This window comes from Diospyros lotus, chromosome 15 (genome assembly GCF_014633365.1).
Source record: "Diospyros lotus cultivar Yz01 chromosome 15, ASM1463336v1, whole genome shotgun sequence".
NCBI classification, from domain to species: domain Eukaryota; kingdom Viridiplantae; phylum Streptophyta; class Magnoliopsida; order Ericales; family Ebenaceae; genus Diospyros; species Diospyros lotus.
In genome coordinates, this window is record NC_068352.1 from 1676565 (window position 1) to 1689255 (window position 12691).

The 12691-nt window shown below is 37.4% G+C and overlaps 1 protein-coding gene across 1 annotated transcript; it reads left to right on the forward strand.

Moving 5' to 3' along the window:
* The first annotated feature begins 4048 nt into the window (after positions 1-4048).
* Positions 4049-6685, forward strand: LOC127792215 ((-)-germacrene D synthase-like). The gene is made up of 7 exons (XM_052322652.1): positions 4049-4202; positions 4294-4552; positions 4638-5010; positions 5114-5332; positions 5431-5569; positions 5644-5892; positions 6116-6685. Exons 1-7 carry the CDS (start codon positions 4065-4067, stop codon positions 6407-6409), a joined length of 1671 nt encoding a protein of 556 aa, XP_052178612.1. The 5' UTR covers positions 4049-4064; the 3' UTR covers positions 6410-6685.
* Positions 6686-12691: the final 6006 nt, after the last annotated feature.

A 12691-nucleotide genomic window follows, 5' to 3' on the forward strand; every position in this document is an offset into this window, starting at 1 on the left:
CCCCTCGCGCGCAGCCCCCGCGATTCGAACCCAAGACCACCTCGCACGCCCGCGACCACCCGCGCCACCCGCACGCCTTTAACCTATATGTGTAACCATTAAATTCAAAGGATACTTTTTGCCTTTTCCGAGATTCACGCCAGCCACCCCTATCTTTCATTTAATTACACAATCACCCACTAAATTAATTACAGAAATGCCCGAACTTTCTGAAAATCACACAAATTAATTTATTCTAATTTTTTTCTTTTTCCAGAAATTCCTAAATAACAAAATTAATTATCCTAATTTCTTATTTCCATAAAAATCACATAATTTAATTTTATTTAATCCCAACAACTTATTTTAATAATTCTTTTAAATCCAATTACCCCAAAATTAATTTAATTACCATATACGGGCGTTACATTTCACCCATTCGGTAAGGCGCTCAGTAGGGCTATCTGGCCTTGTAGAACGACTCTGCTAACTTTAACTTAGTACTATACTACCTTTAAATAAGTGTCCACAATGTCTCTAGAACACAGATCAAATAATTGGGTCAGGGAGCACAATTAATGTTTGACCTTCAAGTTCATTGTTAATGACTCCTTGATTTATAACAAAATCTCCTTTATCATAAGAAAGCAAATTTAATTGTTGTTGATGAAAATTTATTTAAATGGAAACTTGTTTTCAAGTTTTTTTTATACTGTTAATGTAATGACCCGAAAATTTTTCTCATTTTTTTTTTCCACATAGCGGAAGCAAAATAAATATTATACACCATAAGTTCATCTAATACAATCAATAGGGGTTTATTCATCCATAATTCCCAAAAAGTTCAATGATCTTTAGCATTAAAAAAAAAAAATACAACAATTTTGCCCCTACACTCAAAATACCCCCAAAGACTTTTTCAATCGTGATTGTTCCGTACAGAAATCTACCCAATGAGGATCAAGCTCCACTAAACTCACCCTCAACCCCTGCCTTCCCTTTACCTAGAATGATGTGAAAACAAGTATGAGCTGCAAGGCTGAGCAAATATAATTTAAAAATGAACGAAAATTCATAGGAACCGAAGCAAGTGATGGATTTACCTATTTACATTAAACACACTCACATTATGCCTCACTATATCATATAAAAATGTAAACATTCATAAATGCACACATATGGCTCTTAGTCCCACATAAGTCATATTGACACCATGGCCTAAAAATACGTATACATGACTTATGGTCATATATTTGCAAATATAAATATAAAATATTAAATTATAGACCGAAGTCCTTCCTCACGTTAGACTTATGTCTACTGAGATTTCGGCATAAAAGCCTTCCAATATGAGCCAAAGCTCCCTCGTGTCAGACTTTCGTCTACCAAGCTTATGGTATAATAACCATCCTCATATATACTTAAACAATTTCATAGAATAAAAATTCATACATGATAATACAAGTTAATCATATACTCATACATGATCATATATTATGCATCTCATCATGCTCGTGAATATACATTTATAACATATAATCTCAATCGTGATTAACCATAACGTGAAATCAATTAATATACATATTAATAACTAACATGATTTATGATTATCTATTGTTATATATATATATATATATCATATGTATATATTTCATATACTTGAATTAATTAAACAGAATCAGAGGGAAAGAAAAGAAACGGAAGATGGCCACCTAAAAATGCATTAATTGGGCTCCACCTTATCAATCTTTTATATAGTATTATAATATATATATATATATATATATACATAATAGATATACTTAATCTTGGCAGCTTGCACGTTGGAGGCTATCTCCCATTTCAATTTCCTGTTTGCAACTCGCATGATTATGCGAGCTGCCTCATCTCTATTTTATTTTATTTTATATCATACAATATCAGATATATAATCATATTTCAATTTTTCTTTTCATTTCGTTAGGTCTATCTGTTCATAATTCTTTTATTTCTTAATAACATATTATATACTAACTGTACAAATTATAACAAGTAATTTTATTCATGTGTATAATTTTTATATCAATGAGAGGGTAATTTAAAGGCTATCAAAATGTTAGTACTACCAATAGTATTAATAAAGCAAATAATCAGCATAACCTATATTATAAATCACACATACAGAACGTCCTGATATAAATATGATTAATCATAGATCAAGCAGACAAAGAAGCTTGAATCATCAAAAAATTATAGAGCTTACCACAACAAAGAACACCATTCCCTTTAAAAATATAGGGTGAACCGAAATCATATTTTCAAGATTAAATAAGATAGACATGCAAGAATTATAATATCAAATTTATTAAAAAAATAAAAAAATAAATTTTCTAAAATGAAAAAAAAAAGGTTTAAGAACTAAAAAAAATACAGAATGAAAAGAGTATGAATTTGCATCTAACAATTTAAAGAGTATAAGAACCTGTCTCAAAACAAAAGAGACATAGAAACTTGCAAGGGATTAAGAACTTGCATCAATAAAAATAAGGGAATGAAACTTGCATTAACGAGAATAAAAGAAATGAACTTGCCTTAATATTTTTTCTTTAGTTGTCGCAGTAAGCTTAGGAGCTTTCAAGATAAGAGGAGAAGATCAAGTGAATTAAACAGACGGCAGAACAGAAGAAAGAAAAAAGGATAGAACAAAGGCAACTAAAAATTTGAAGCAGAATGTACTTAAGTGTGTTCTACACTCATCAATTAACAGAGGAAAAATGCAAAGATTGGGAAGGGCTCACGCTGTTGCTGCCCTCTTCTCTTTCTTTTATTAATTACAATACATTATTATATTATATAAGATATATATTTATCAAATGGACAACACATGGGAGAAAGAGAGTGGAGGAGGAGAATATATATGTCTAATATATATATATACATATTAATTACTTTAGCAGAACACAGCACATGGGAGAGAGAAAAGAGTGAAGGGAAAGGTCCGCTGGCCAGAGAATTCCACTAACTTCTTCCATCTCCTTTGTATATTAATATAATATTATACTATTTTGTTTATTTTAATACCACATAATAATTTCTTAACACACATATATATATTTTATCGTGTACATACTTTACAGCAACCCTCTTTGATTTTACTAATATAATATGGGACACAATATATATATATATATATTCACGCATATAGCATATACTTGAGGCCTTGGAAACTATGTCTGCAAAAGCATATACTTGAGGCCTTGGAAACTATGTCTTCAATTCCCTTTGCAATAACTTATATATTATTTACATATATTTACAATGGCAGGACATGGGAGGAGAAAGAAAAGGATGGTGGTGCGGCCCAGGCGCAGGAACATTCTACCAACAACTTTAATTTTTCCATTTTCTTTGCTTAATGAATTATATAATATACCCATCCTCCATTAACTCTCATTTGAATATATATCCTAATAAAATATATCTTATAATATATTTAGATATGGCATTGCACGGCAGCCCGCTTTTTCTTTTCTATCTTCCTTCAGCTTCTCTTGTTCATATATTATATGTTATACATATTCCCCATTAGTTTCTTTCCCATTAATATGCAGGTCCAAGCTCTCAAATTTTAAATCTTATTTTTTATTAAAATATAAAATCATATATATATATATATATTATACATTAAATTAACAACTTCATGTAAGCTACAACCTGCTCTCTCACTATTTTCTTTTTTTTTTATATTATCTATTATTTATTTTAATATTATAATACCTAATTGGAGGCTTTAGAAAAAGCCCTCTAAATTCCACCTTAAACACTTAATAATAATTTAAATCCTAAAAATTTCACAAACTCTCTATCACTAATTCAGTCAAAGCTACAATAAATTTAATGTCCTCTATTAAATTCCTCAAAACCCCAAATCTCCAATAAACAAAGACACAAGAATTCATTTTTCCCTAACTCAAAATATCGGGATGTTAATTATAGGAAATTAATTAACAATGCCATGTAGGGGAATCATGTGAGGGGACATTCTTGCTATAAATGTCAATCCCAGTAGAAGCTCATGGCTCTCATGTTCAAAATAAAAGAAAAAAATGGAATTGTCTGTTCCTCTTTCTGCCGTTCCGGTTGCACAGAATCGTGTGGCTCCGGAGATCACCCGCCGCTCGGCCAATTTCCATCCTACTGTCTGGGGAGATCATTTCCTCGCATATGCTTCTTCCCAAGTTCTGGTATCAAGATAATGTAGAGAGAGTTGCATTTTTGTGATGATGAAAATGAATTAATTGGCTAATTGGGTTGGTGGTGTTGTTGATTTGGCAGGACGCGAAGGCACAGCAGCAACACGAGCAGCTGAGAGATGAGCTCAGGAAGACACTGTCCAGAGCTGCTTCTGCCGACTTGATCGATGCCATCCAACGCCTGGGCGTGGCTTACCATTTCGAGAGCGAGATCGAGGCAGCATTGCAGCGCATGCACCGGACCTGGCATCATCAACGGCTCGGTGACGCCGGCGATAGTGTTTACGGCACTGCTCTCACTTTCCGGCTACTCAGACAACACGGGTTTCCTGTGTCTTCTGGTAATTAACCAATCTGTTGCTTCGTTTAACAGCGTGTATATATGTATGGATGATGATGCATCAATGCCATGGACCAAACAACCAGATGTGTTCAAGGAACTGAAGGGAAGAGACGGCCAGTTTAAGGAATTCTTAACGAGAGATGTGGAGGCACTGCTAAGCTTGCACGAGGCTGCGCATCTCAGGGTGAGGGGAGAAGACGTCTTGGATGAGCTAGTCGCCTTCACCACTGCCCATTTGGAGTCTTCCCTACCGGACCTAGGCGATGCTCATGCCGGCAAGGTGATACATGCTCTAAACCAGCCCATCCGGACGGGCCTGACAAGGGTAGAGGCAAGGAGCTATATCTCTTTGTTTGAGCCAAAAGGCCATGATGATACACTCCTCCTGGACTTTGCCAAGTTAGATTTCAACCTGTTGCAGAAGCTACACCAAAAAGAGCTCAGTGAGATCACAAGGTTCTTCTGCTATCCAACAATATACTAAGTCAAAATAATAGAATTTTGTTACGTAGTTTGAGTTGGAAATGATTTGCATGTAAATGATATATATATTTTTTAGGTGGTGGAAAGATTTAGATGTGCAAAAAAAGCTGCCGTTTGCAAAAGATAGACTAGTGGAGGGCTACTTTTGGATAATGGGAGTGTATTTCGAACCCCAGTATGAGCTTGGTAGAAAGATGCTAATCAAAGTGGGTGTTATGATCTCTATTATAGACGACGTATACGACGCTTATGGCACTTTGGAAGAACTTGCCCTCTTCACTGATGCAATTGAAAAGTTTGATTTTGTTCACCTTGAAATAATTCATTAAACTCGTCATGCATGCATGAATTGAAATGGATCCCTCTAATGAGGTCCAATTGCTTGATTTTTAGGTGGCATGTTAGCGCTACACATCAACTTCCAGAGTACATGAGGCCGTGTTACGAAGCATTGCTTGATGTTTACGACATGATTGAGGAGGAGATGGCCAAGCAAGGGAGGTCTTATGCCGTCGACTATGCAAAATCAACCGTAAGTTTTGCTGGTTCTTGTTTAATTTTTCTCATCAAACGGCCATTAATTAATGTTGAGGTTAAATTTCTTAGATGAAGAAGCTGGTGAGGGCCAACTTTGAGGATGCCAAATGGTTCCACCGAGGCTACACTCCATCCATGGAAGAGTACATGCAAGTGGCGCTCATAACCTGTGGTTATGAGATACTTTCGACCAATTCATTTGTTGGGATGGGTGATTTGGCCACCCAAGAGGCCTTTGATTGGGTGTCAAGTTGCCCTTTAATTGTTAGGGCTTCCTCTGTTATATGTCGGCTCGCGAATGACATTGTTGGCCACAAGGTAGTTGACTGAAACATTAAGCTTTTTGGTAAAATTTTTGTTGTTTGTGACTTGATGGAGTCATTTATATGATGAGTGATTATGTTAATTCTATATAGACTAAGCAAGAGAGAGGACATGTAGCCTCGACTATGGAATGCTACATAGAACAGTATGGATATAATGAGTATATATTTGTATACATGCATTAGATATAATGAGTTGTTATGTTAATTCTATATAGTTTGAGCAAGAGAGAGGGCATGTAGCCTCTGCAGTGGAATGCTACATGGAACAATATGGAGCATCAGAGGAAGAGGCAGTGGTGGAACTTAAGAAGCAAGTTGGAGAAGCATGGAAGGACATTAATGCAGAGATGTTGCAGCCAACTAAAGTGGCAATGCCTCTGCTTGTACGAGTCCTCAACCTTGCCAGGGTGATAAACGTTATGTACTCGCATGGAGATGGCTACACTCATTCTGTCACCAACGTTAAAGATATTATCACCTCCTTGTTTGTTCAAGCTGTCCCAACATAAGCCCTGTTGTTCTCAACTAAGCAGTGTCTACGCATTATTGTTGCAAAATAACGTGGAAACAATGTTTCCAAATGCATGTTTTGATAAGGTTACGTTTGTATTCATTCATCCCTGCATATATTGATGATGCTTAAGGACGGATCACCAAAGTCTGCTTTAAGATCAATGCCTACAAGAAAAGGCGAGGCTAGATCCCCCGATTTGGCTTTCTGATGCTCAGTTTACTGTGAAGCACCAGCAAGTAAGAAACAAGAAAGTTAGAAGGTTTGTACTTGTGAGGGGAGGGGGGGGAGTGTTCCTATCATGTTGAAGGCATTCATATCCATTAATTCAATTCAATGCAGCCTTTTCCTTTTGCCTGTTCCTTCTATTTTCGTACATCATCTGCGGCCGCAGATCGGCCACGAACAGTGAAGTGGGCCACTTGTCTTCTCTTATTTTTTTAATAAAGAAAAAAAAACTGTGACACAACTATTTGGTCGATAAAGTGGGAGATTACAGTGATAATACATGGATTAGTCATCAATTGCATTTATACAATTTGATACAGTCTTTGAGATATGTACATAGATATAAAATAAAAATTATTATTTCAAAAGTTATTTCGATCCACACAACTACAATATTTAAGTTAATAGAGAATTCAGCGAACAACAAAGAATTATGAGAATTATATTGAATTCTCGTACTTTTGTCTCGTCTCGTAAAATCCTTTTATATATCTTTTGGAAATTGGGATTTACTTTATAATGAGAATGATTATAAAAATGAGCTGGTTTTGCCCGTATTATAAAGAATTAGTTGATTCCTAGTTATTTTTATGAGTTTTGGATTGAATTAAACTACAATTATTGAATAAGTGTGAGTTATTTCGATCTAAGTTCATAGTGGTTCGGACACATGCCATCAATAAGATTGGCAATGCTCATCGTGTAATTCTTTATACTAGGCTTGAAATTTTTTTGTCCCCTAAATCTTAAAAATTTATCTCAAGTTGAGGACTTTGAGACAAGCCTTCAGAATCTTCTTCTACTCAAACTATGTGAGTCATGACAAGTAAATGATGACCGTTTTTTATCTTGTCTGGAGAATATCTTAGATTTGGATTGAGTTCTCTTATTCTACTTTATTTCGTATTTTTTAAGATATGCTTGCTCAAGTGTTTTATTCCCTACGAGTATCTAAGGCCTTAATTAGCTAGTTATCTTATCAAAGTCAAATATAAAGTTCATAAGGTGTTACTTTTAGCATGATTTTGATTATTTGAATACTATCTATTATTTTTTAATGCACAAATAATTTATTTTATTTATAAGATTTATTGAATATTTCAACTGATATTAGTCACAACCTATTCTTATATTGATAATCTATCGAAGAGATTTGAAGTTATAATTTGACTTTATAAACTAAGAGGTGAATCCGAATACTTCTCTGTTTTAAGTATAATTAAAGTCTAGCTATAAAATCACAATGGTACAAATCCAGTAAGCACTATGTGATGGATTCTAACATTAATAACTTATGGAGGAAGTTTTCGTAAAACTGACCAAATACCCCTACCACTACCCTTTAATAGGTTAGTTGATATGTCGTAAAACAATTCTTTATTATTAATATTAATAAGGCTATTGGTTTTTTTAATCCTTATTATTATTATTATTATTATTATTTTAGATATTGTAATACCCGGGAATAATTTGAGGATAAAAATGATATTTGATAAGGGGCATAATGGAATTTTAGAAAAAATAAGACTATAAAGTACACTAACACAGCTTTGAACGACCGAATTAGTCAGAAGGAGTACCCCGGACCCTAAATAGCCAAGGAAAACGGTATAGTATCGACGAGTGATTTAAATTATGATTTTTAGTGATAAAAGAAATGAGATCGGGAACAGTTTTCGGTATAGCAAAAATACAGCTGCCAATTAGGTCATATTATCGAATTGTTATAGACGATGTCCAAAAAATAAACAGAGTGTGTCTAGGACTAATATTTGATGTATAGAACAACCCTTAAATGATTTCAGGTTGAATCGAGTGGATTTGAGGTCAAAACGATCAATCGGGCCTAAGTATAATTTTCTAAATTTACCCGAGAGGGGTCAAAACGATACTTTTTCGGAAGTTTCAAGGGAGAAATAAGAAGTACAAATCTTGACGGTCTTAGTGATGATGTTGGGAAGATCAAGGGCTTGAGGATAAGGACCAAAATGCAAAAGGAAATTTTTAAGGGGCTAAATTGTAATTTTTAAAAATCTGCCAAAGCATGGCAGATCTGGCCGTGGATTCGGCAGGAAAATTGGGAGATTTGGGCAGCAAATCTCATCAAGGCATGGCCTAGGGTAGTCTAAGAGGCGTCTGGAATGAGTTTTGGCCGGAAATCGGCCACGTGGGGGTAGGTTTTGGCCTATAAATAGCCAAGGGTTTCGACCGAATTTGAAGCAACAAATCGCTCAAGTTTGAGGGAGAATCGAGGGAAGCCAATAAGGGGCTTTTGATCCTTGAGGCGAGGGGAGCATTTCTGATAAGTTTCGTGAATTTTCGAGGTGTTTTGAGGGTGATTCGATGGCTGATCGGAAAGCTAGGCGGACCGCCTACCGCCGCCTGTAACCGATCGTTTAGTGGGTTTTCCGGTGGCCTTTCGGCCTAAAACCAGTGGGGTCAAGATCGATTGGATGTGGGCTTTCGATCGGTGTAGGAAAATCGGGCATCGAAGCATCTCCGGCAACCGGAGAAAGGAAGAAGATGACCGGTGCGTGACTGTCATTCGCCAGCCCAAACCCTCTTGCCCACTCGCCCGCGCGTGGGGGCGCGTGCCACCTAGGTAATTTCCAATTTTTTTTCCAAAATTCTTGCAAAATTATTTTATGTATATTTATGTAAAAATATTTGAGAAAACAGTTGTATAGATAATTATTTTATTATTAGTGAGAAAAAATAGGAGAAAAATGAGAAAATGTGAGAAACATTAAGGAGAAAATTATATTTTGATGATTATTGGATGATCATGGTACCTTGCGGCTTGAGGTGAAGTGACTCGTGAGAAGTTCAAAGAGGGCACGCAAATCGAGGTAGGCACGCAAATCGAGGCGTACCGCGTTTGTCAAAAAGAATTTGAAATTTCACCTAAAAGTGAGTGGTTCTACCCGAAAAGACTTATAGTTGCATGTGAATGGTTTACTGTGAGTGTTCATCCCTATGGCTTGGTTTATTGTGGTGGTTTGTCCAAACGGTTATTTACACATACATTGAATTTCGTACGATAAATTGTATACATCGAAATGTTGATTTTAAGTTATGCATGTTATGATTTTCGGCATTGGCATGTTGTGTTGTCCATGTGGGAGGTGGGTTGTTAACCTGTGACGTGGCTCTCGAGTGTCAGCACTCAGAATGCGTGCCAAGGGTTAGTGCTATGTGACCCACTTGGGACGGGGCTGAGACGGACTTCACTCTACGGTACTCAAGTGGCGAGGCTGAGAGTGGACACCACCCCAGGTTCCTTTGAGCAATAGCATTAAGGCCGAGGTGTCGTGGATTTTGGGGATGGTGCTGATGTGACACTCTTGGGGCTAGGGTTGCATTGGGTTTGGAATGCTTTTGAGTTGGAGCGTAAAGCCTAACAATGACAATGGGGTGATTCCCGAGTTTATATGTCGAGGTTGTCCCTCTTAAGTAGGATTGGTTTGCCAATGGGTCGGTGTGGTCGTGTCGCCTTTAGAGAGATTGCATTTTCCCCGATTAAGGATAAGTGCTATGTGGGATTCTCTTAGGCTGGGGCATGTCGGGATTTATCGGTTTTATATATGATTTTGCATATCTGCATGAAAATATTTTTGAACTCTCACTTAGATGATTCAGCATCTAATTTGGACTATGTCCCTGGAATATTCAAATGTTCCAGGTGAATGCAGTGGCGCCCAGGGAAATAATGTCATCGAGATGTAGCTGCTATGTTTAGTTTTCGTAGGTTTTTGTCTATGAATACGATGTTCAGAGGTTATGTAATATTTTGATATTTTCATGTGAAACATTGATTTGGTTATTGTAAAAGGAATTGTCAGTTATATATCATTGAGGTTTCGATCTTGCTTCCGCTGATGTGATTGATAATATCTGTCTTAGTCTAAATTTTGACATGCTAAGAGGGTACGATCGGGATTGTCGGGAAATGTCTATGATGAGAGGTTTATGTCATGTATATGATATTGAAAAAAAAAAATTCTGAAATCTCGAGGTAATGCACGTTGTGGGAAAACGGGGCGTTACAGTTGGTATCAGAGCAAACTAGCTAAAACCCCGATTGGAGACTCAAGGGTACTGGTAGGGATTGAGAATGACTGAGTCAGTAATGGTTACGTAATCTAGCTATCAAGATAGGTTTGCAAATAGGTGATGTGAATCATTGAGGTTCAAGTATTAGAATGATTTGGTATTTACCATGGATCCTAGGGAAATGAGAAACCTAGGACGGTTCGGTTAATGTTATTGAAAATAGAGTCTAAAGATTCTGATGATTGAGATTACGTCTAAGAGAGTATTGGTGTGTTCCTTTTCTAGATGGTGAAAACTCGAAGAATCACAGATCTCAATGAACGAGATGAGGAAAGCGGTAGTAGCAGTCATCGAGGTCGCTCTGTGAGTCACGCCACGAGTAGTCGCCGTAGTCGCTCTACGAATTTTGCTGCAAGTAATCACCGTAGCCGTTCGACAAATCGCGCCGCGAGCAGTAGACGACAAGAAGAGCAATCAGGTCCTAGTGAAAGTAGGCTTGATCGAATAGAGCGAATCTTAGAGGGCGAGCTGACACATGTAACGAGGAACGAGCCACCAAGGCGCGCCTTCCATGTGCTGGATCAGTATCGACAACAAAGACCCCCGGTGTTTAGAGGAAAAGCGGGAGATGACCCTAGTGCAACTGAGTACTGGATAGAGCAAACTGAGAAGCTGCTTCAACATCTGTAGTGCAGTGACGAAAAGAAGGTTAATTGCGCCACATTCATGCTAGAGGAAGAGGCTGCACGATGGTGGCAATCAGCCCAGCGGGCTCTGCAAAGGATACCCAGGCAAGCAGCGCATGATCCAAGGCCGAGACAAGCTCAGCCGATAACCTGGGAAGCATTCAAAGAAGCTTTCAATGCTAAGTACTTTCCCCAAAGCTGGAAGGAAGAGAAGACTTGGGAATTCATGAAGTTGAGGCAGACTTATTAGATGTCAGTAACTCAATACGATGTCAAGTTTACCCAACTGATCAGGTACGTGCCTATGTACGAAACTGACGAGAGGCAGAAGGCACAGAAATTTGTGGGTGGATTGAAAGTGGATCTACAACAAGCTCTCAGCTCATGTACCATCAACACTTACAACGAGGCGCTGGACAGGGCTCTGACCACCGAGATGAACTTATTGCGTGTAGGACTGATAAGATCTAATGAAAAGAAAAAAGATTCGAAAGCCACGGAGCATAAGTCAGGAGGGAAGAATTTCAAAGATAGCAAACTGTGTCCTCGATGCAATAAAGAACACCTAGGAAGAAATTGTTCGCGAGGGCATGTCAAGTGTTTTTCATGCCGCGAAAAAGGACATAAGGAGAAGGACTGCCCTAAGAAGAAAGATGTACCTCCAACTGGGAATCGAACGGGGATCACATGCTACTCGTGCAATCACCCGGTCATTATGCTAGCGAATGTCCGAAAAGACAAAAGATGGATCAACCCGGGAAGATAAACATGATGCCAGGACCTCGTACCGGACGAGTCTATTGCCTAGAAAAAGAAAATGAAGAGGTTTACCCTGGCTTGGCAAGAGATGACGAAGAGACCCATCCGACAATGACCAAAGGTATGTCAATTTAATTCAGGTTGATTTTTAATGCATTCATAGCATATGCATTAGCTTGGAAGTAAACTTGGAAACTAGGTCCAGAGATAAGGTTAAGACTTGAAATCTATAACATCAGAAGCAGATATTAAGAGCATGCAGATTATGTTAAGATGATGAAAGTCATGAGGTAAATGACTGTATGAATCAAGTGTTGCCTACTAGGAATCGGTTGTCAACCACGTTACCTGAAAGAGTTAAAGCATGATGTAGGGTGTCGATTAGAAAATCAAAGATTGGGAGATGTAATATGTTATTTTAAGAATCAGTCTGAAAGGAATTCGGATCTCCTGAAGACAAAAATAAAAGTGATTACGGCAAGAAAATTGTGGTATATAGGCCATTTTGGGGAGATGTGTAACTACCTGTAAGTGAGCTGCAACTAGAAATTATG

Bases quoted from the DNA above. Each gene is read 5' to 3' on its own strand.
- LOC127792215 (XM_052322652.1), top strand. From the start codon at position 4,065: ATGGAATTGTCTGTTCCTCTTTCTGCCGTTCCGGTTGCACAGAATCGT. The intron at 4,553-4,637 runs GTAATTAACCAA...CCAAACAACCAG, and splicing joins CGGGTTTCCTGTGTCTTCTG to ATGTGTTCAAGGAACTGAAG. The intron at 5,893-6,115 runs GTAGTTGACTGA...AATTCTATATAG, and splicing joins ATGACATTGTTGGCCACAAG to TTTGAGCAAGAGAGAGGGCA.